This window comes from Lupinus angustifolius, unplaced genomic scaffold (genome assembly GCF_001865875.1).
Source record: "Lupinus angustifolius cultivar Tanjil unplaced genomic scaffold, LupAngTanjil_v1.0 Scaffold_29_3, whole genome shotgun sequence".
Taxonomy (NCBI): Eukaryota; Viridiplantae; Streptophyta; class Magnoliopsida; order Fabales; family Fabaceae; genus Lupinus; species Lupinus angustifolius.
This window is the reverse complement of record NW_017720548.1, coordinates 2,717-27,823: the sequence shown is the minus strand read 5'-3', so window position 1 is coordinate 27,823 and position 25,107 is coordinate 2,717. Positions and strand designations below refer to the sequence as shown.

The 25,107-nt window shown below is 35.0% G+C and overlaps 1 protein-coding gene across 1 annotated transcript; it reads right to left on the bottom strand.

Moving 5' to 3' along the window:
• Nucleotides 1-21,414: 21,414 nt before the first annotated feature.
• On the bottom strand, nt 21,415-24,731 carry LOC109338550 (annexin D5-like). Its single transcript, XM_019575817.1, has 6 exons — nt 24,575-24,731; nt 23,925-24,070; nt 23,019-23,240; nt 22,405-22,620; nt 22,024-22,113; nt 21,415-21,768 (listed from the first exon to the last, which is right to left on the bottom strand). Exons 1-6 carry the CDS (start codon nt 24,648-24,650, stop codon nt 21,565-21,567), a joined length of 954 nt encoding a protein of 317 aa, XP_019431362.1. The 5' UTR covers nt 24,651-24,731; the 3' UTR covers nt 21,415-21,564.
• Nucleotides 24,732-25,107: the final 376 nt, after the last annotated feature.

Below are 25,107 nucleotides of genomic sequence, written 5' to 3'. Positions count from 1 at the left end.
TGACCATTATGGGGTATTATGCTACTGAGAGGGAAGTTACATACATGATGATGTTTTCATTTTCCCTCATTGGTGAAGCTAGGGAATGGCTAAAATCACATCCAACCCAAAACTTAACCAATTAGAGCAATTTGGAAACTAATATTTTGACAAGATTATTCCCTCCAACGAGGTATGTGCATGCGAAGTTTGAAATTTCAACATTCAGACAAGGTGCAAATGAAGCGTTTTATGAGGCATGAGAATGTTTCCAGGTGTTGCTGAGGAAATGTCCCAACCATGGGTTTGAGGATGTCGACCAACTAAATATTTTTTGTAATGGGTTGAAGCTAGAGACTAAGATGATATTAGATGTCGCAATTGGTGGCACTATGATGGCGGTGGATGTTGAGCAAGCCACTAGAATTATTACTGCATTATCTACTACGGATCAGCAAAGTTAACATAATAGAAGGACAATACAGAAGAGAGGGGTGCTAGACTTGAATACTTCTTATGCCATTCTGGCTCAGAACAAGATTCTGACACAGCAGATTGAGGCACTCACAAAGCAAATGTTCAAGTTGCCTCAACAATTAAATGTGGTATAGACTCCTTCAGTTCATCAACAAGTGCTACATTGTGAGTTTTGTGGGGGTGATCATGTTACTAGTCATTGCCAATGCCTACCAACACAAAAGAAGAGGAGGTTCAGCATGTTAATAATCAAACTCGGCAGGGTAATTTCCCTAACAACCCTTCATTCAACAATCAGTTTTCACAAGGTTGGAGGGGAAACCAGAACCGTAATCAGAATTTTGGGTGGAGACATGAGGTAGGACCTTCTAACAGGCAACCACCATACCAACCATCTTATCAGCAAGGTCCACATCCACCATTACATGAGAGGCAGACATAGTTGGAAAAGACATTAGAGAAATTCATGCATGTCTCCATTTCAAACTAGAAAAATACTTATGCATCTATCAGGAATTTGGAGACTCATGTGGGTCAGTTGGCTAAGCAAATGGTAGAGCAACATTCTGATCGACAACAATTCTCCACCAACTCTCAAACCAAATAAAAAGAACACTGCAAATCTATCATTATTAGAAGTGGTAACGTCATTGGTAAAGGTATTGGTGATAACTTAGCGGTTGAGGAAGAGGTTTTGAGAGAGACTAAAGCTGGAAAATCAGAGAAGGTAATCATAGTGACACAGAAGGGTGATGTGGTACAAGATGAGGAAGATGTTGCTACTAATGAGGATGACATAAAGGAGAATAGTGATAAGAGGAAGGGTGACCGACCTCAGTTGAAGAATCTCCTTTATCCAAAGAGACCTTCAAAGAAAGATAAGGAGCGACAATATGTTAGGTTCTTGGATTTATTCAAGAATCTCCAGATCAACATTTCTTTCATGGAGGCAATGGAACAAATGCCTATTTATGCCAAATTTATGAAGGACTTGTTGACAAAGAAAAGGAAGTTTTCAGAAGTGGCAATGACCTTAGAAGCTGGGTGTAGTGCTATCATTCAGAAGTCTTTGCCTGAAAAGAGTAAAGATCTGGACAGCTTCACTATTCTGGTCACTATTGGTGATCTGTTGTAAATGCACTGTTTGAACTGGGTGACAACATTAATTTGATGCCCCTTTCTATGCTGAAGAGGATTGGGGATTTGGAGATCAAGTCTACCAGGATGACCTTACAACTTCAAGCCACAGGCACCTCAACAATAATCATCTCCAAGGTGATCAACTGTCATCTCCAAGCTGAGGTGCATGTGGCTGGTTAGACACGTCACCCTGCTGAGGACCAGACTCATCTTTGTAATTCTGATTGATGTAATACAAAGTGATCGGGGGTTTGATCTTCTCAGTTCTGTCAACCTGAACCCTTTGCTGATCACAGATTTCGGTGATCAAGGATGGGAATCCCGAAGATCCCTTCTTTCTAGTTCTGACTACAATATTGTACATCTCACGCACAATGATCTTAGCCACATCAATCATCATACCCTTCAAGATTTCATAGATGAGATGACAATCAGCAAGGGGCAGAGATGAAACGTGACTGTTTGGAATCACGTTGTGGAGTAGAAAATTTATCGACACCTGAGCCAAAGTGGTCATATGCTTCCTATAGATCTGGAGGGGTTGTCCATCACTATTGGTGTTGTATGACCTTCCAGCCACGCACAGTACAACATCAATGCCTCTATTAGTGAATGCATCCTCGATTGCAGCATCATAATACTGGCACAAGCCCCCTCATGTGCCCTAAATGGATTGTTTAGCAAGTCATTGACAACGTCTCTGTCGAACAGGATGGTCTTACCCCTGACCCAAGACTTGTATGCAAATTCTTTCCCCTCTAGGGGATATGCATTGGCATAAAATTCACGAACAACATCAAGGTCGAACTTGTCATTTGGGCTTACCAATGGCCACTATTTCAGCTCATTTAGGGGTGTTGTGAAAATGGGATATTCATCCATTTCCATTTGCACCCTTCTTTCAGGAACGAAAACCCAGTTGAGGAGAAGGGTGTATCGCTTCTGTTTCCCCTTCTTTTTGAATGTAGTATGATCAAACTCTCATGGGGCCTGTGAAGTTGATGTTCCTCTCAACTTCTTAGGATGGGNGGGGGGGGTTCTTTTGAGCCAATGTCTTTTTCCTCCTGTAATACAACAAAACCACACAATCAGTGACATTACCAACAACAACCACTCATTTTCTTTCTAGTACAACCATTCTATTACATCAACTATAAACACATTGAACATTATAATCACTCATGAGTGTCACAATTATGAACTAAATTGGGGTTTCCCACTTAGAAAACCGGATTCTCTTGGTGATGCCACTCATGGTTCCACAACACAATGCAATGCAAAGCAACAACAATGTATCATCAAGAGCGCCTAATCTATCCTAAATGTGCCTAAAACAAATGAAACTTAACACAATGCACAAATAAGAAGATAATGAAGTCAAAAATGTACTTATAGTTGTTTACAAGCAAATGACACGCCTTCCCATATACCAGCTGAAAATGAGATAATCCAGTGGGTGCTTTGAATGCTGTTCGGTAGGCCCATAGTGCATCATCCAATTGAAGAGACCAATCCTTCCTTGTGGTTGACACTGTTTTTTCGAGAATTCTCTTGATCTCTCGATTGGACTCCTCCGCTTGTCCATTTGTTTGTGGATGATAAGGTGATGCTACCTTGTGTCGGACCCCGTAGTGTTGTAGGACCTTCTCCAATTGTGAATTGCAAAAATGTGATCCTCCATCACTAATAAGTACCTGAGGTGTGCCAAACCGACTGAATACATTCCTCTTCAAAAACTTGATCACGGTCTTAGCATCATCCTTTTGTGCAGCTACGACTTCTACCCATTTGGACACATAATCCACCGTCACCAGAATATATACTTGTGAGAACGATGGTGGAAATGGTCCCATGAAGTCAATCCCCAACAATCAAACACCTTAATTTCTTGAATGTTGGTTAATGGCATCTCATTCCTCTTGGAGATCCCACCTGATCTCTGGCATTTGTCACACTACTGTGCATACTTGAATACAGAAGGCCAGTAGAAGCCAGATTGGAGGACTTTTGTAGATGTCCTCTCTCCATTAAAGTGCCCTCCGCATGGCAAACTTTGACAGTGTCATAAGATGCTCTTAACCTCTTCTGTAGATACACATCTCCTCAATAATCTATCCGACCCAGTCTTAAAAAGATGAGGGTCGTCCCACACATACTGACGGGAATATCGCAAGAACCTTTTCTTTTGGTGGCAAGTCAACTCTTCGGGAATTACCCTTGTAGCTTTAAAGTTAGTCATGTCAGCAAACCATGAGCTTTCCTGAATCAAGAGAAGCTTCTCATCAGGAAACTCCTCCACCACATCTGACTCTCTCATTGTTACCTCTTGAATGACCAGTCTCGACAGATGATCTGCTACACAATTTTCGCTTTCCTTTTTATCCTTGATCACCAAGTCGAATTCCTACAATAACAAAATCCATCGCAACAATCTCGGCTTGGAATCCAATTTGGTTAGCAGATATTTAATAGCAGCATGATAAATGAAAATTATAACTTCAGAGTCAATCAAATAGGATCTAAATTTTTCCAAGGCATAAATTATAGCCAGTAATTCTTTTTCAGTTGTGGCATAGTTAACTTGTGCCTCATTTAATACTTTACTAGCATAGTGTATAACATGGAAAACTTTAGCCTTTCGTTATCCTAGTACCACACCGACGACATAGTCGCTAGCATCACACATAATTTCAAAATCAAGATGTCAGTCGGGTGCTACTATAACAGGAGCATAAATCAGTTTTTCTTTCAAGGTTTCAAAATATTTTGCACACTCAACATCAAAATGAAAAGCAGTATCTTTGTAAAGAAGATTACTGAGTGGCTTTGAAATTTTAGAAAAATCTTCTATAGAAACCTGCATGTCCAACGAAACTCCAAATTCCCTTGACATTAACTAGTGCTGGAAGATCCTTAATGACCTCAATCTTCTCCTTGTCAACTTTGATGCCCCGAGAAGAGATCTTGTGTCCTAAGACCACTCTCTCAGTCACCATGAAGTGACACTTCTCCCAGTTCAGTACCAGATTTGTTTCAACACATCATTATAGAATGATGTCCAAATTTTCGAAACAATTCTCAAATGACGACCCGAAGACCGAGAAGTCATCCATAAACACCTCAATACACTGCTCCACAAGATCAGAAAAATAGCTAACATGCACCTTTGGAATGTTGCTGGTGCATTGCACAGTCCAAATGACATCTTCCTGTGTACGAAGACACCAAAATGACAAGTGAAAGCTGTTTTTTCCTAGTCTTAGGGATCCACAATGATATGATTATAACCAGAATATCCATCCAGGAAGTAGTAAATGCTTATCCAGCCAATCTCTCAATCATTTGGTACATGAATGACAGAGGAAAGTGATCTTTGTGAGTAGCCTGGTTCAGTTTATGATAATCAATGCACATATGCCATTCAGTGATTGTTTTGGTCGGGATCAATTCATCCTTATCATTTCTAACCATAGTCATACCCCCTTCTTTGGGACCACCTGAACTGGACTCACCGACTTGCTATCAAATATTGGATAAATCATCCCAACATCTAATAGTTTCATCACTTCCTTCTTCACTACTTCCTTCATATTGGGATTAAGATGCCTCTAAGGTTGCGCCACCGGTTTGTAATCCTCTTCCATATGGATCTTATGCATGCAATAGCCAAGACTGATTCCATGCAAATCAGCAAGTGTCCACCCTATCTCCCCTACATTATTCTTCAGCACCCCAATTAATAATTGTTCTTCATCACATGAAAGGGCGCAACTGATAATTACCGGTTTCTACCCTTCTTCTTCTAAGAATACATACTTCAAATGTGAAGGAAGTATTTTCAACTCCACCTTTGGAGCCTCAGATGTCTTCTCTTTACCCAACTCTTCAATGCGATTCTAATTAGATACAACCTTGTGGGTGCATCCAACACTGCCATACATGTTTTGATCATCTTATCCTCCTCCATACTGCTTCCTTTTATGTCTCTCATCAATACCTTCTCAAAGGGACTACTCATATTCAAGTGAATGTCATCGAACATGAAAAAGTCCTCAATGACATCCACCCGAAAGCAGTGTTGCTTGTCCCTCAGATGATGTATAGCTTCAAAAATATTAAAATTTACCTCTTGGTCTTCAACTCTTACATTCAACTTTTCGTCATCAACATCAATAATAACCCGGGCAGTCTTCATGAAGGTCTGCCCAAAATAATAGGAACCTCCTTATCCTCCTCAATATCCATGATGACAAAATCCACTAGAAAAACTAACCCATCTACCTTTACCAAAACATCCCCCGCAACACCATAAGGATACTTAACAGATCTATCAGCAAGTTGCAAGGTCATCCTAATAGGTTTGATCTCATAAATCCCCAATCCTCTTCAGCATAGAAATGGGCATCAAATTAATGCTGGCACCCAGATTAAGTAATGCCTTTCCCACAGATAATTCACCAATACTGATCAGAATAGTGAAGTTGCCCGAGTCTTTAGTCTTCTCAGGCAAAGACTTATGAATGATAGCACTACACCCAACTTCTAAGGTCATTGTCTTTTCTAAAAACGTTCTTTTCTTGGTCAACGAGTCCTTCATAAATTTGACATAGATAGACATTTGTTTCATATCCTCCATGAAAGAAATGTTGAGGTAGGTCACTCTTCCTCTTATCACTGTTATCCCTTATATCATCCTCATTAGTAGTAACTCCTTCCCCATCTTGTACCACATCACTCTTTTGTGTCTCTCTGATTACCTTATCTGATTTTCCAACTTCAGTCTCTCTCAGAAACTCTTCCTCAACCGTTAAGTTCTCACCAATACTTTTACCAATGACCTTACCACTTATAGTAGTGATAGATATGCAGTGTTATTTCGGATTAGTTTGAGTGTTGGCAGAGAATTGCTATCGATTTGAATTTTGTTCTGTCATTTTCTTAGCCAACTGACCCACTCGAGTCTCCAAATTCCTGATAGAAGCATCAGTATTTTTCTGGGTTGAAACGGAGACTTGCATGAATTTCTCTAAGGTGTCTTCCAACTTTGTCTACCTCTCATGTAATGGTGGATGTGGACCTTGCTTATAAGATGGTTGATATGGTGGTTGCCTGTTAGATGGTCTTGCCTCTTGTCTCCACCCAAAATTCTGATTCTGGTTCTGGTTTCCCCTCCAATCATGTGAAAACAGATTGTTGAATGAAGGGTTGTTAGAGAAATTACTCTGACGAGGTTGATTGTTAACATAGTGAACCACCTCTTCTTATGTGTTGGTAGGCATTGAGCAATGACCAGTAACATGATCACCCCCACAAAACTCGCAGTGTTGCACCTGTTGATGAACTGAAGGAGTATGTACCACATTTAATTGTTTAGGCAACTTGGACATTTGCTTTTTGAGTGCGTCAATCTGTTGCGTCAGAATCTTGTTCCGAACCAGAATGACATTAGAAGTATTCAAGTCTAACACCCCTCGCTTATGTCATGTCCTTATATTATGCTAAGCTTGTTGATCTGTAGCAGATAATGCAGTAATAATTCTGGTGGCTTGCTCAGCATCCACCGCCATCATAGTGCCACCAGCTGTGACATCCAATATCATCTTAGCCTCTATCTTCAACCCATTACATAAAATATTTAGTTGGTCGACATCCTCAAACCCATGGTTGGGACATTTCCTCAGCAACACGTGGAAACATTCCCATGCCTCATAAAAAGCTTCCTCTGCACCTTGTTTGAATGTTGAAATTTCCAACTTCGCATGCACATATCTCTCCGGAGGGAAGAATCTTGTCAAAAACTTAGTTTCCATATCACTCCAATTGGTTAAGCTTTGTGTTGGATGTGATTTTAACCATTCTTTAGCTTCACCAAGGAGGGAAAATGGAAATAACATCATGTATGTAACTTCCCTCTCAGTTTCAGAATACCCCATATTAGCCACTAGCTCATAGAAATTATCTAGATGAGCATATGGGTCTTCATAGTCATTTCCCGTGAACTGATGAGCACTGACTAGATTCAGGTATGCAGGCTTGATCTCCACTATCCTGGTAATGTGTGGAATCACAATGCTAGAGTAGTGTCGAGAACCTTGATACATGGCATAATCACCTATTGTCCTCCTTGGAGGATTAGGCCTTGGGTTATTATCAGCGGCATTATTGGCATTCTCCATCTTCTCTAACTGAGACTCTAAATTTGTAGCCAGTTCAGAGCTATAATGTGCTTCCTGAGGACCCTATTGTCTCTTCTTTTTTGCTATCTTCCGGTTACTTTTAGCAGACTTCTCAATCTCTGGATTGTATTGTAGTTACTCTTTTTTAGATTTACTTTGCAAAAGCATAAATAAAAAACTACATCAAATGTTAGCACAAGGGTTTACTATACTACAAAGAATTAAAGAATAACTATGTACGAAACTCAATAAACTCTTTAAAGAACTAATGTAAATCGCTCATTGCTCCTCAGCAGCGGCGCCAAAAACTTGTTGGATAATTATGGAACGGCAAGTGCACCGTATCGTCCAAGTAATAAAGTCCGGTAAAATACCAGGATATCGTCCTCGGGGAGTAGAGTGGATTTACACTAATTCTTACAAGAATAAATTGAGTATATATTTACAATAATGGATTTATGAAATTTTGTAATTGGTTGTGTAAAATCATAAATTGAACTAAAAAGATTTAAAAGAATCTGGGATCAATATGCATCATTCTTTCCCATTGACATCCATGGATTCAATTCCAAGTAACTTGTGAAGTTACTGATTCAGATGCACATTTTTTTTCAAATCATTCATATCAATTCCTTGAGTGTAAAATTATTAGATAATCACTCAAATATCATTTCCTTGGATATTTAACCAATTAACCAGCCTTAAATTCCATGTAAAAGCAATTCATGCATCATTGTCCATTCCTAGAGCAATGATGCATGAAGGAAGATGATCCATATTCGATATCAAGTTTAACTTTCCAATTAAACATGAACCCAAGAGCAATAAATTAGTAGCAAAGTAAATTCAAGTATTAAGAACGGGATAAACTTCCCAAAATCAAATAACAATTACAATAAAATCGAACCCATGAGTACAAATGTTAGAAGATTACATTTCGAAACCCACAACAAGATCTATTCACTCATCCTTGCCATCACAATGCTCGAATAATGAGATTATACAAGGAAATAAGAAGTAGAATCGTTTCCACGACTTCTATCCTAATCTCCATTGTGTTTCTCCCTATTTTTCGTGCCAAGAGTGCTTCAGATGTGTTTCGATAACCTTTCATGTTGTCCAGAACTGCCTATATCAGACTCCAACTACTAGTTTCTCACCCAAGGTAGAGATTCTCGCTTGAGCGAGAGAATATGCCATTCCCACGCCTGAACACCTTGCTTGGGCGAGGCTTTCTCGCTTAGGTGAGGCTCCCTTGCTTGGGCGAGGGAGAACCAGTGGCTATCAGATTTTTGGCCTTCAATTGTCACCTGGGCGGGAATCCCTCGCTTGGGCGAGGTACATCAATATTTTCTGATGATTTTCTTTTGAATTATGGATTGAGCGACCATTCCCTCGCTTGGGCGAGGCTTGTGCTATTCAGAAACCCATTCTTCTCTTTTTTCCCTCATTTGTTCATCAATTCCTAACTTGCAAATAACACAATACAATTAAATTCATAAACAATACAAGATTAACTAAGTTATCAGGAATTGTATGCAATTACAGCATCAATATACACTAAGTGCCCCAAAATCATATACATGTCCTTAACAATATCATCAAAGAAGACCAAGGTAAACTTCCTCGAATAAGGCTTTAAAATTTCACTCATCAAGGCTTGGAAAGTAAATGGAGCATTAGTCAAACCGAAAGACATTACTAGGAATTTATAATGTCCCTCATGTGTCCTAAAAGTTGTCTTATTAACATCCTCAACTCTCATCCTTATTTGATGATATCCTGATTTTATGCCTAGCTTGGAAAAGACCTTGGCACCACCCAATTCATCTAGCAACTTCACAACTAGGAGAATAGAAAATTTGTTAGGTATAATAATTTTATTTAAGGCCCTATAATCAACATAGAATCTCCACCCACTATTCTTCTTTTTCACTAAGATGATGGGACTGGAATAAGGGCTAATGTTGGGTCTAATTACCCTGGCTTCAAGCATTTCAACAACTAACCTTTCAACCTCAACTTTTTAATAATAAGGGCATTTATATGGTCTAACGTTAGGTATATCAGCCCCTTCCTTCAAATGGATTGCATGGTCTTGCCTCCTAGTAGGGGATAACCCTTGTGCATCTTGGAAGACTACCTAAAATCCATGCAACACCTTACTGACTTCTGTAGGAATTTTTATATTCGGTTTCTGGTTCTGTGACTCACATTGCACTAGTAACCCTTTACCTTCTTCCAACAAAACCTGCATGAAAGCCCCTAATGGTAATTTTACCTTTGCTAAAGCATGATCATCCACCAGTGTAATTACTTATCCCCCTTGTTTAACATTTAATCTCATCTTGCCAAAATCAGCCCTTACCTCTCCTAGATTGGATAATTATTCTAGTTCGAACACCATATCAACCCCCTTCAACCTAAACATATAGAAATCTTGTACTATTTCTAAATGTTGCATAGAAATTTTGAGTTGTGAGCTTCTACCTTTACACGTGATGTGGTGTCCATCTCCCACTTCCACCATATAAGCCTTAGTCTCATCAACCTTCAACTGTAAGTAGGGGTGTCAAAACGGGCCGCCCGGCCCGTTTAGCCCGCGCCCGCAAATGCCCGCAATAATATAAGCGGGCTGGGCATGCCCGCAATTGGTTAACGGACAAAAAGTCATGCCCTGCCCATTTTAAAACGGGCTAACGGACTAACGGGCGGCGCGGGCATTTTCCTGTTTACATTAAAAAAGCAACAATGGTGAATGTTAAGTTATCAAGTACATTATGCGGTAAATCAATAGATTTTACATAACCACATTAAATAATAATTAAAAGTATCTATAATAATAATTCAAAACATGTCTCTCTAACCATATTAGATAATAATTCTCTTAACAAGTTTGCAATAATAATTATAAAATAACCAAACAGTAATAAAGTCTTGGATTAAAATTTTAAAGTGTAAAATGTAAGGCCCGGGGGCCGCCCGCGGAGCCCGTTTAAAATGCCCGCTAATAAAGCGGGCAAACGGGCCGGGCAATATGGGCTAACAGGCAAAAATACCATGCCCTGCCCGTATTTTTTTGTGGACAATGCCCATCCCTAACTGTAAGTGACTCACCAAATCTATTGATATGAAATTGTGAGATGCTCCACAACCAACATGATCACCAGTGGATGCAACCCCATGTTACCCTTTATTTTCCAGGATTTGGTAGATGTTAGCCCCTTCATAGAATACATGGAGAGTTGTAGGGAATTAAGGCTTTCTAAGTATTCTTCCATATCTTTTTCAACCTCCTCCCCCTCTGCTAAGATCAACATTCTCAACTGTTTATTCTTGCACACATGGTCCCTGGTGAAAGGCTCATCACACCTAAAGTATAGCCCCTTTTCCCTTTTTTCCTTCATCTCAGCACTTGTGAGCCTTATGAACTCCCCCTTTCCTCTAACACTCTCTGCTTCTTGCATGGTTTTGTGAAATCCCCTTCCACTACCCACAGAGGAGCCATCCCTCCTACTACTATTTGTGGATGGTCTAATGTCACTATCTTACTATAAGACCCCCTCTAAATGATCCTGCACTTTTAGTATAGGTGGGATTAGGTCTTTTGCTCAATGAGGATAGCCTTCTGAATTATCTCATGCAAAGTGGTCAACTCATATAACCTTACTTCCACCCTTATCTCCTCTTTGAGTCCATTGAGGAAGACCCATCTCACAAATTTTTGGTTAACCTCCCTAAAGCCCGTGCATACTTCTCAAAATCCTCAACATAGCTTCAACATTGCCTTCTTGTTTCAAGGACAAAAGTAATTCAAAAGGATTCTTTACCATAGAGGGTTGGAACCTCCGTACCACAACTATTTTCAAGCTTTCCCAAGTAGGAGATGGGTTACAACCCTCCCACCATTGAAACCAGCTCAAGGCTCTGTCCTCCAAGGCCACCATCGTGGCTTGCATCTTTTCCTCTTCTGTAATGGCTCTGAGGTTGAAGTACCTCCAATTTCTAAACCCAACCGAAAGCATCCTCTCCAAGGAAGATTGGGATCTCCAATTTACGCCATCGATCAAAACCTTGATGACTCCTTTTGCTTTCAATCTCTTCACCATTTTCACTACTTTCTTCCATCGAATTATCCCCCTTTGCAATCCCTAGCTTTGCAGCAACGACAACAAACAATTCTTCCATTTTCTTTAATCGAGCCTCATTCAATTCTAACCTACGGCAAATTTCCTCCCTTTCTTGTCGCAAATCTTCGCGTTCTTGAGATCCACTATCACCTTCTTTAGCCATGCTTCTTATTAACACCATAAGCCGAATTCAGTAGCAGCATCGATGGTGGTTCCACTCCCTAGGAACCAAGAAAGGTGCTCTAATACCAGTGTTAAACACTAGTATCTAAGAATAAGAGAAAATGAGAAGAAATAGGATGAATAGTGCCCCTAACCCATAATCAAAGTGATTCTCTTAGGGTTCTATGAATTTTATTGAAGGTAGAAAGAATTATAATGAAGAAGATGAATAAAGCACTCTAGGATTCCACAATCCTAACCCCTCTCTGATTTCCCTAAATCAGAATTATATTTTCCTAACTCCCTAACTACCATAGGTGGCTCTCTATTTAAAGGCGTAATTGAATTAACTAACTAAGGGTAAAAGGTAAAGTTTGCTTGCTATTTACTTAGCCAAACCTTCCTTTTCCTTCTTTTATATACATTTCGAATTATAGGCTCTCCCTTATTCCTATCAACTTCATAAACGAAATATAGTTTGACACTGTCATCCATTTGTCTCCCCATGCTCTCCTTACACTTTGTTGAAACACAGGCATTAACCAAGTTACCATGTTTGTTCAGTAAAACATGAGCAAGTTTCAGCTTACATTCGTGGAGACGCAGATAGAACAGTGTAAGGCCCCATGATTCTCAGAAAGACAAATCAGAAAGACAAAAAATTAAAAGGTTCGATTCCTGAGAACGACACTTGTTGGGAGGAGTAGTCACACCCCTGAAAGGGATTACTTCCTTAATTATTTGGATACTTTTAATAGTCCTAAAAAAGATATATTGATGTTATATTCTTTTGTTCAACCCCTTTTTCCTGAACTAAAATGTTCTACGTTTTCTCTAACACACAGAACATAACCTACTGTTCTATTCCGTCATGTTCTGTCTACTTTGATCTTTCAATTGGTCTAAAGACAATCTAAACTGAAATTCAGCTTAAAGAAATTTCTCCACTGTATCTCAAATACATCATTCCCCTCATGTAGGATAGTGAATGAATTGGAGAAATAATGCTCAACTTATTGGTCTCTTTTTATATGCTGCTCAATCATGAGTTGGAGTACCCTAGCTTCATTTTCCCACGTTGTTTCTCATACTTGTTTTTGTTTCATTCTTCTCCTTTGTAAATTTATTCGAAAAAAATGTTATTAGCAAAATCAAAGGTCCCTTGAAGCTACTGATAGTGTATTACCTAATCAAATCCATTTTTTGGTCACTTAAGAGTTTAGAGCTAACGATGTTTGTTAGTTCAATTAAAGATTTGATATGTTGATGTTAATTCAATAATTATGTGCTTGGTCTATCTTATAGTGTGCCGTTAGCAATTAATTAAATCATGCTAAATGTGATCAATCCTCGACCAGCAATTGGTATTATAATGCGACACGCCTTCGCTAAATTTGGGGAATCAACAATCAAAATCTAAAATTTGCTGCGGTCCTAGCTATGAAATTAGTTCGTCTTAATAATATTTAAAGAGAAAAGCAATTCCTAAATGAATGACTCGTGTTTGTTTTTTAGGTAAGGGCACGATTGAAGAGGATTCAAATCTTATTTATATACTATATATAAGCACGATTTTTAATGTAATAATTTATAACTTTATCTGATTTATTATACATTAAGTACATTGAACAACCTATTAATTCACGATGCTAGTTACATCAGCTTCACAATGCTTAGATTAAGTTATGTCTCCCATCATAAACTCGCTCGTTATAAGGGTTATGTCCTAGGCCAATAATTTGAAAATACATGGACATTATTTGAGGACAAATATTGGGGGTGAAGAAGGTTATGGGAGGATGACACAGAAACACACAAAAATGCAAAACGAAGTTGTTGGGGGATTAGAAGTGAATATTTGACGGAATGAAAAGGAATTAAGAAACTTATAAAATAATTTGAAATTGAGAAAATAATATATATACTAATAATATATAAGTTTTATACATTATTACTATATCATTCATCATTTATATTTAATTATCATTGTTTCGTAGAAGAAAAAAATAAAACAAATAAATAATAAATAATATAGTATTTGTATATAAATCTTTACTAGTACTGTAAATAAATAGTAAACTATTTGAAATTAGGGGTTTGCTTGCAATGTCAAATAAATGGAAGTAAACAAACCACCCTTTATGCTCTCTTTTCCTATCTCTCCATGTCTCAAACTCTCAATCTCTCTTAACACATTCAGGTCAATGGGTCCACTAAATGTTATCAAAATTTATGTTTTGACTATTACAACCACCATTCATTTGTTGATAACTAGTAGGAGAGAGCAAATCAATGAATGTATGTAAATAATAGAATTATAAGTTGTTAATCTAAAAGTTATTGATAATTACCTTTTAGGAAATGATATTTATGTAATAGATTCTTGAATTGGAGATATTGGTGAATAAAATGATGTAGAATCTCTTTTTTAAAATAAGAAAAATATTGTTAGGGCAAGAAATACGAAAAAATATAAGAGTAATTGTAAAATACCCGTTAGAGATTTTGGAGAATTTCTTTATAAACCACATTTGTTTTTGTTTTGAGTGGTTGACCATCTTTATCATGTATCTAATATCTTCAATCACTGTTTGCTTTGAACCCTTGAAATAGCTACGTCCAATTGACCAAGACTAAAGACAGGTCCAGGTAAATATAAGCCCATACTTTATAATGATTGACCTTGAGACTTATTTGTCGTCATGACATATATATTATTACTAGTATTATAAATTTATTTTACTTTTTCTATTTTTAAAACTAAATAAGCACATATGAATAATAATTAGAGGGAAATGGATTTTTTTTATTAGAAACCAAAGAGTACCAGATAATAATATCATCCCGAGTAATGAAATGTGTAGTTACCACCATTTATTAGTCAGTGGTAATAGAAGACTAAAGATCAAAAGTAAGACATATCTTATTGGGAATAGACCTTAAGTAGCATTTAATTTTTTCTTTCTTTCTCTTATAAATCTTCAAGATATCAAATTTTGCAGCATTTTTTGATATTGTCTTGGTTTGAGGGTTCAAGAACTGATGAAGGTCCCTAATTCCTTCAAGTTCCACAAACGAGAAAGATAACCCATGCTTGATTATTGCACTTGATATTTTTTCTCGAAATTGTCCTTGATCCAAGGGAGGATAAGACATTACCTCTTCCAATTCAGTGCCACATATCCTAATATGGCGTAACATATTTGAGGTCCCACCCCCTTCCTTTGACATGTACAATCGACCACATCTTTTGCACTTAACCTTAGGATCCCCATCCTTATCAGTAAACTTTTCAAAATGTTCCCAAGCTGTAGACCTCGTTCTTTTTATTGATGGAGTTGAACTCATCTCAGTTTGCTCTTCTTCATTCGATATGTTTTGAATAAGAAACTGTTTCATGTGAAAAAATGCACACAAGTCATATTAACAACAACTAATCATCACTTACTTATTCATTACCTATAGAAAAATATTACATGTCATAACATATATATTGTTGAAGCACAAAAAGTACACTTAAATTAACTAAGAAAACATAAAGATGCATTCAGTATTTGTGAGTATGCATCATCAAGGATCTAGAAAATAAGTATATAGGGTGATAGTGATCTTGAATGCATAAGGGTTCAAGATTCCTTCAATGAGGGTGCTAATCCTGTTTCTCATAAACCAATTGTAACATGTGCGCACGATGGGTAAAAATCTATTGCTAGTTTAGTTCTTATCTAAAATAAGACATTTTATTAACAATCAAACAAATAAAAAGTGCAAGATTGTGTAAAAGTAAATGAGATCATATAATTTATCATATGCACATTTTGTTGATTAAAAGTTCAATTTGAAAAGTCCTTTTAGAACAAGTATGAGATCAAATGAAACAAGAGGCTTTTGAAGAACAATGTACATTAAAAATGCTACTAGACCCACAATCTTTAGTCCAAGAAACTAGTATCTAATCAAAGATTCACAGTTCTAGAAAACTAAAGACATAGTACATAAGCCATCAAGGTTGTTTTATTGATTTAGAAGTTGGTCTGAAACAGTACCCCAAAAAAGTATTTGATCATGAACAATTTATGATGAAGTGTTAATCTATGAAGCATTTATATGAAGATACTGATATGATATGAATCAGATATTGCCAAATAGTAGAATTTAAAAAATATAAAAATAAACTATATAGATTATGTGTTAAACAAAAACGAAACTAAAAATATTGTTTTATTGATTTAGACTTGTGGTTCAGGCATTCTATCGAACATGTATCAGGTAATAAATGATATCTATACAAACATCACACATAAGTCATATTAACATCAACTAATCATCACTTAATCATTACCTATAGAAGGAGCAAGTAACAATTACTTTGTGATTCAAATATCCTTCATGAATGAATTCCTTCCAATACCTGTTTTTAAATTCCCAAAAACAAAAGTTAGGGTTTTAATGAGAGAAAAAAATCATAAGATATATAATTCAATCTTAAAGGAACATTAAAATTAAAGTTAATCATTGGAAAAATAATCAAAGTTGAGAAGACGAAACCTTCAATGAACATGAGAATGAAACCATAGCGGTAGTGGGTCTCATAATTGCAAATGAAACCTTAAAAACACTTTTTAAAGTCACAGTTACAATTTTCAATTTTTGTAATGTGTGTGGGATTGTGATGTTAGAAAAGTGAAAGAGATTTTTTATATTAATATTGAATTAATTGGAAAATAAATTTGTTTTTATTTTTTTGGATGGATTGAGTATCCATCCAAATGGATATACCCATGGATATCCATTGGATATAATGGACGGATTTGAATCCATCCATTATTAATACTATCCATTGGATTACATCCATTTAAATCCATTCGTTCTAATGGATGGATTTGGGTGGATTTAATTTGGTTGGATTTTGGATTATGGATAATTTTGTCACCCCTCACTTCATTAAACATCTCAAATCCAATTTGCAAGCACTAAGTTCTCAACCCCAGTAAAAATAATTAGGCTCTTTAATGTAGGAAAAAATCTTTAATAAATAGACTTTAAATTAATGGTGCGAGACATTATACTTAAAGATACATATTATACATACTAAAGATGATAAACAACTATCATCATATATAGACAAGATCTTTCATGTCAAATCATCAAGAAAATATACAAAATACTAGAGCGGAAACGTACCTTATTATATTCATAGAGAATATGATGAACGAACTTTATATCATCATTAGCATCATGTATCCATCAACTTCATGTCATATGTCCTTGTATACAAATGCATGTTCATAGTAGAACATGTAGGTTATTTGACCTTCCAATTATAGACTATAATTAGTTTAGTTCCTCTTCGAATGAGATGAAGAGAATAGAGTTGATTTTGTGGTACCTACAATTGGGGACCATAACCCCTATTTATAAGACATGCATTCCCTTTCATGAAGGGTGATGTCTTTTGAATTTTCTTTTTTCTTATTTTTGTCCATCATAAAAATAGAAATAAGACTTTAGATATCTACACAATGATTTTCATGACAATTATGTCTATAACCATATACATTAATTGAATTAGATCACTTCAATTTGGCTACTTAAAATAATGACCCTAAACACATTCAAATATTACATGTATGACCCAAAATTTCTTACAATCTCTCACTGGTCACATATATAATTTTACAAATTGTGTTAGACTTTATGAGCTCACAAATGTCATTATAAACCTTAGACATACATTTATCTCGTCCATTAATTATATTAATATATAGAACCAAAGAAGTTTTCATTATACCAATCATAACTAAACTCAAACAATGATCACTAATATTAACACAACTAAATGACATTAGATCAATAATGAAATGTGTAGCATGAAAATCACATGAATGTGATCTATACATGTCGATTTTTAACTGATCCTCCTTTACTTTAGTGAGATCCATAAATAAATTTCAGAGTAAAACTGAACCATAAATTTTATTTTGCAGAAAAAATATATTCATATTCATAAACATAAACATGTCTATATAAAGAGAACTCTCAAATACAAACTCCTACTGAACCAAAATATCCCCAAGTGATACAATACTCATATGAGCAATGTACTTGTGAAAGACCTTAGATAATAAACCTTTAGTGAGCAGATCTGCAATCATGAAGTTTGTGTAAATATGCTCTATATACATTTGATCACTCTGAAGTGTTTCCTTAAACCAAATATAACAATGCTAACATTTTGTTACAATATAACTTTAATGGTCTTTCAATATATCCAAATCACCAACCAAGTGGCAATTGTATAGTCATATTCCATAATTAGATATCTCATAATAAACTATGAAAATCACTAACATAATTGATGAAGTTATAAGTGTCTGCTTAGGACTTTTCGAAATAGCTTCTCATCCAACTAATAAGCATATACAACATTATATAGATTTTCAACTGTATTGACATCTAACAAAACTAAATAACAATACCTAATGATCACAGACTGAACCATTTATGTATGTGAGAATATAATTTCTTTGTTCTTTGTAAGTACTTTATAACCTAATTGGCTGCCTTCCAATTATTGGTTACTGAATTACTTAAATATCTGCATTCTAACAAAATGCATAACTTTATATATACATTAGACTCACTTAGTCAATATATAAGAAATCTACTATATATCTTTAACTTTAAAATTCCTTCCTAAAACATTGCGCCCATAAATGTTCCTAGAATTGCATCTCTAATGAACATAAGACTCATGCTATTTGAACATTCTCATTCCTTACAGTTCTCTTTATCCTTAATGAAACTTCCTTAAAATTAATGAGTTGTTCCTTTCTAAAATGCAAGGTCTAGATCCATGCATTAGAGAACAAATACAATGTTTTTTCCTTAATTCTTAAAGTTGGCGCAATTTAGGAAGGCTGTAAAATAGGTATGTGCATACATTATAAAAGCAGAGAAGTCAATATAACAAAGAACAAACCAAATTGCAATTATTCTTGCAATTGAACTCACAATCAACTTTAAACCTTAGATTCAAATAACAGCGGGGGCACACCACGAGTTACCTAGCACAACATTAATATTCAGTCTTTGGACAAAAATATTAACTTGTAAGTGGTACACTCAATGTAGTAATCAAATATTGATAATCATTTCTGTCAAACACTAAACCTTTCTTTGGACCGACTTATCATTCACACGGAAAGCTATATGATTATCACATATTTATTACCACAAGTATGTTTGTAATTTTGGTCAAATGGTAATATTCCTTTGGGCCAATCACTATTCGCATAAAACTACAAACATACAATTGATTTATATTCCATATCAACTCATAATGAAACTTTTGTTATAATGGTCAAACATTGATCACAATGCACATGTCAAATAATACATACTAAAGATTAATGGTGGGAGACTTTAAATTAATGGTGGGAGACATTATACTTAAAATATACATACTAAAGATGATGAACAACTATCATCATATATAACCAAAATCTTTCATGTCAAATCATCAAGATAATATACAAAATACTATAGCGGAAGCGTACCTTATTATATTCATAGAGAATATGATGAACGAACTTTATATCATTATTAGCATCATGTATCCATCAACTTCATGTCATATGTCCTTGTATGCAAATACATGTTCATAGTAGAACATGTAGGTTATTTGACATTCCAATTGTAAATTACCATTAGTCTTTAGTTCCTCTTCTAATGGGATGAAGAGGATAGAGTTGATTTTGTTTTGTCTACAATTGAGGACCATAATTCCTATTTATAAGACATGCATTCCCTTTCATGAAGGATGATATCTTTTTAATTTTCTTTTTTCTTATTTTTGCCCATCATAAAAATAGAAATAAGACTTTAGATATCTACACAGTGATATTCATGACAATTATGTCTATAGTCATATACCTTACTTGAATTAGATCACTTTAATTTGGCTACTTAAAATAATGACCCTAAACACATTAAAAAAATTACACGTGTCATCCAAAATTCCTTACATTTAATACTTTTGTAAAATTATTGGGATATCTATTTCACCTCTTTAAAATGTAGATATCTCAATCCAATAAGCACTAAGCTCTTACAGTGTGAGATTATAAAAAGTTATGCATTCTTCTCAAAACCACTTCTGAACATCTCAATCCAACAATCACTACTTTCTTAACCCATGTAAAAAAGTAATTAGGGTCTTTAATTAACTTTTTAACACTTTTTATTATATTAATTGGACATCTCAATTACCTCATTAAAATATAAATATTCCTCTTTATCTACAAATTATATGTTTATTTTGACAATGAAATTGAAAAGCAACAATGGCCTAATTCGGTTTAAGTGTTGAAAATGACAATAAACTAGGCTGATATTACATGAAGGAAAAGCATTATTAATTGGTATGATGAACATGTCTATATATTATTTTGGTATGATGATATACACACTTAGATACAAAAGAGATTGGAACCCAAATCACCTCTACCAAATTTTTTTATATACCTATATACTAACTAAATAGAATTTTGCCTAGTAATAAATAACATACCTCATTTCATTTCTTATTAATTGATATCCTAACACATTTAGTTATTTGACAAAACAATATTGGGTTGATATATATATATATATATATATATATTGAGGGGAATTGATGCATGAATGCGCAATTTAATGCTTCTCTTAATAAAATAGTATCTAATCTATATAAGTTGCAAATACTATTTATTTGTTTGATTCAATTACTTTAAACAGGTAGAAAATCAATTTGAAAGGAGAGGGAATGTAATAATAAATATAGATAAGACCAAATATTAAATAAAATAAGATAAAATATATAAGATGAAGGAAGCTCATTACATGCATGAATCCTAATTAATCACACCCTTTACCAAATATGTAATGTGAAATAAATTAAGAGTTTTAGTTGTGTTGGTCCATTTTTAGAAAGAATAGAGAAGTTGAAAGGAGGGAGACTCAAGTAACTTTCTTTTATATGTTAAGAGTAAAAAGTGTAATCTAATTCTAAATAAAAAAGATATAAATATAAATATATATTATTTTTCATTTTTTTTTCACAGCCCTCATCATTAATGGAGAGCGGTGTAAGTGTTCAAAGACCGCAATATTTATGACTCAACCCATCCATGTGTGTATCATTCGTAAGTTTTAAAGTTTAAGTTATGCTGGTCTAGTTTTGGAAAGAAAAGAAAAGTTAAAAGACCCATTTGTAAGTTTCTTAGAACAAAAAATCATATCACCTAAAAAACATTATCCTATAGTTATGAAAGAAATAAATCCATGCATAAGAAGGGGAAGGGAAAAAGAGAAACATAGAAAAGAAATTGTCATATTTGATTGTCAAGGACAACAATACTAATACAAGTTATATCATGAAAGTTCAAGAAAACACTATTCATAGGAAACCTCTCACATTTATATGATACATTCATTTTAGTTTCATTGAACATCTTTGACTACACATTAGGACCCAAAAGTGAGAGAAGAAAAGCCCTGTAATGACCAGATGTTTCTGAATGAACTGCATCATTGAGGGTTTTCTTGTATTTCTTTGAATATTCAACTTTGATATATTGCATATCAATCTCAGTCCTTGTTACAATGACCCTTATGAGTGTAGTATCATTTGTTCCCAAACCTTTCATAGCCTTATGCAACACCTACATGGTGATAACATAATATGAATATATAATCATGTCTTATTGTTATGTAGTGACACATTTTAATGATAAACACAAACTTTTCCAACACTTATCCCCATCAACTTATTTCCTTATTAAGGTCTAACGTATGTTGCACCAATTATTTCATGATTCTCCCTAATTCTTGTTCTTACAATTGTTGTTTTTGGACAAAAAATAGTTAACATGACATTAAATGAAGCAATTACCTAAAGTTGAAGTGAAAGAGAATACCTTAGCAAAATATTTTCCTGGATTAACAGCACATTGGACTATTGTCAAAAGTGCATGAGCAAAATTCCCAGATGTTTCATTCTTTATTGCCTGCCATATAAACTCAACATGGATAAGCACTTAAAAAAGACCTCAAGAAAGTGTTGGGAAGTAAGTCTCACATCCTGTATCTTATTGTCTCAGGAATGGTTTAAATATTGTTGGACTACTCCTCTCATTGTCAATTGGTTTTGAGATGTTGAGAAGTAAATCCCACATAGCTTAGCTCATTGTTTCGGGAATGATTTAAATACCCTTTTGAATACTCCTCTCATTGTTCATTTGAGATGAAACCTTAAAAAAAAGAAATTTAATGTAATAAATTAAAAGCGGTAAATATACCTTCTTTAGTGATTGACCATACATGTTATGGTAATAAGCACTTATAGCAGCCAAATGTGCCCCACTCCTTTCACTAAATATGTGAATAAAAGCTTTCTCATCAGTTCCTAGTTTCTTCTCCCCTGCTTTGTAAAGAACCTTTGCATCTTTCTCAGCCATTTCACTATTAACTTCAAGGCCTTCATAACGAGACGTGCTTATGTATGCAAGCAAGATCTAAAGCAAATATTTTGCATAAAGGTATATCAGTAACAGCATCAATTTGCATGATTTAACGATATAGGACATATTTGAGGTCAAATAGCTTAAGTAAGTGCTTATTCAGTAATATTTTGGAATAACTTAAAAATAGCTTATTTTCATAAGCTTCTCTTATAAGCTTATTGAGATAAGATAAAAAAACTTATAGGAAGATGATAAATTAAAATGTTACTGGTTAATGGACATGTAACATTTATGTTCATTTATGATACCTGTCTTTTCTTTATTAGTCATTTACCATGATATCTATCAAACCCCGGTTTGCTAGCTATTCGATAAGCCAACTGTCACACTCTGATTTTCGGCCATAAGCAACACTTAAAACGTTAGGTGATGACAAAGAGAAACTTCACCTTTTGATGATCCCCTGAGGTATTTGCTTCAATATCATGCTCAAGATAAACACCAAACTTTGAATGATAGACCTGTTTTAAATATTGTAACTGGGATGGAGCCCTTGAACATATTACTTCAGTAGCACCTTCAAGGTTTCTGATCACACCTTGAGTTAGAGAATGCCTAATGATTGTTGCATCACATGCCGCAGGGTCATAAATCCAAAGCAGAACTGCATTCTGATAAACAGAAAAATATAACACAAACCAGGAAATGTTAGATAGTGTTTGATTTGTTTTGTATTTTCATTCAGTTAGTATCAACTAACAGGGTGAATAACTAAGGCTGTCACTCACAACAAATGTCACTCCCAGGAATCAAACATTTGACCTAAGATGGTGAACTTGGTGTAATAGTAAGGTTTTTGCTTAGTGATATGATGTCACGAGTTCGAATCCTAGAAATTGTCTATATGCTTACGAGATAAAGCTGCATACATCTACCCTTTCCAGAGCTCACTAAGTGGGAGCCTGGCACTGGACGGCTGTTTTTACAAATTAGACACCTTATTTTCATCTAGTTTCATGTTTTCAAATTTCAACAAGGGAAATGATGAACAAGACATTTTCTTGTTTCCACCATTCCTTCACAAAACTTTGAAAATAGGAGACATAATGAAAGTACGTATCATTTATGTAATTATTAGTGAAAACATGTCAATATTCTAAAATAACAGTTTATATTAGGATGAAGAAATGTTTCCAACAATCTCTCATTCTATGTCTCAAGCCAATCACATATTGACACGTGAATAAAAGAAAAAATTTAAAAACAAAAAGTAATAAAATGTAGCACTCTGATTAACTTGGGACAGAGAGTCGGAGACCGTTTGGGACAAGTGATTTGTGTCCTTATATTAGTACCTCTAGATTTCCATGAAGCTCTGAAGCTAAACGTTTGGAGAGTTCCTCAGAATACATTGTTCTGTATTCTTGTTGAATGTAGGCACGTTGTGTAGCATCTCTATGAGCAAGAAGATTGATAACAGCACTAGTATCACACCCTAGTCCTGTGCAAAGATAGAATTAGAATGAAATAAAGGTTTCAACTTTCAAGGGTGAACAATGCACAAATTAAGGTAGATCAAGTATAGAGAAATATCAATTAACTCTTCACAACAGATCACAACACACTTTTATTCTAGAATAAATTAGATGAAAAATACTCCAGAAATAGAAACCTAAGTATAGTTCTAGTAGTGTTCAACATGCAAATCCTTTTATGTAGATAAAAGCATGTAAATAGCAAAATGGTTAAGAATGCAGTAAAAAATCCTTTGATTTAGAGCAATTTCTCCAAGAAAATGATGCATATATTATGAGACATATAGACATAGTCATATACTATTATTTCAATTTATGCTTTTAGAAGTACATCAAATGATTTGGATATACATAATACCAAAAAAATGTTTCTTTCTTATAAGAATGAAAATTGACAGATACAAACAGAACTAGAAAACAATTGCAACACATGCCCTTGAATAATTTATGTTCAACATTGAAGAGGGTACCCTTGAAAGCATGGTGAAGCTGCATGGCATCATCTCTAGGGGAAGGAGGAAGAGGGGGTACACTAAGGGTAGACATGTTTCTCAGTGAAAACAAAGAAGTTAATAGTGAGTGACACTGAGGGAAACTAAAAGATAGAAAGTAGAAAAGCAATAGGGTGGGGTTCAAGTAAATGCAATACAGCAACAATAGTTTTGTCCTTGTATAATATGAACCACTTATTTCATTTTTACTTTTTGGTGAATTCATTCATGTCATTTTCATACACAAGAAATATCCCCCCAAGACCATAGATAAGAACACCAGCAAGTTGATGAGCTAACCTACTTCATTGTCCTGACTCCAAACCAAAGCAGGTAAGACCCAACTAAATAATGATTTTATGTAATCAGATAGCCAGAGATCTTGTCCTTTACTTATCAAAAAAAGATAATGTCACTCATTCTTTTTCTCTTGGTATCCTTTAACTTGGTAATAGAGGAGAGGTACCAAGGTTTAGGTTGTAATAGCTAACCTTCAATTCTATAATAAAAGA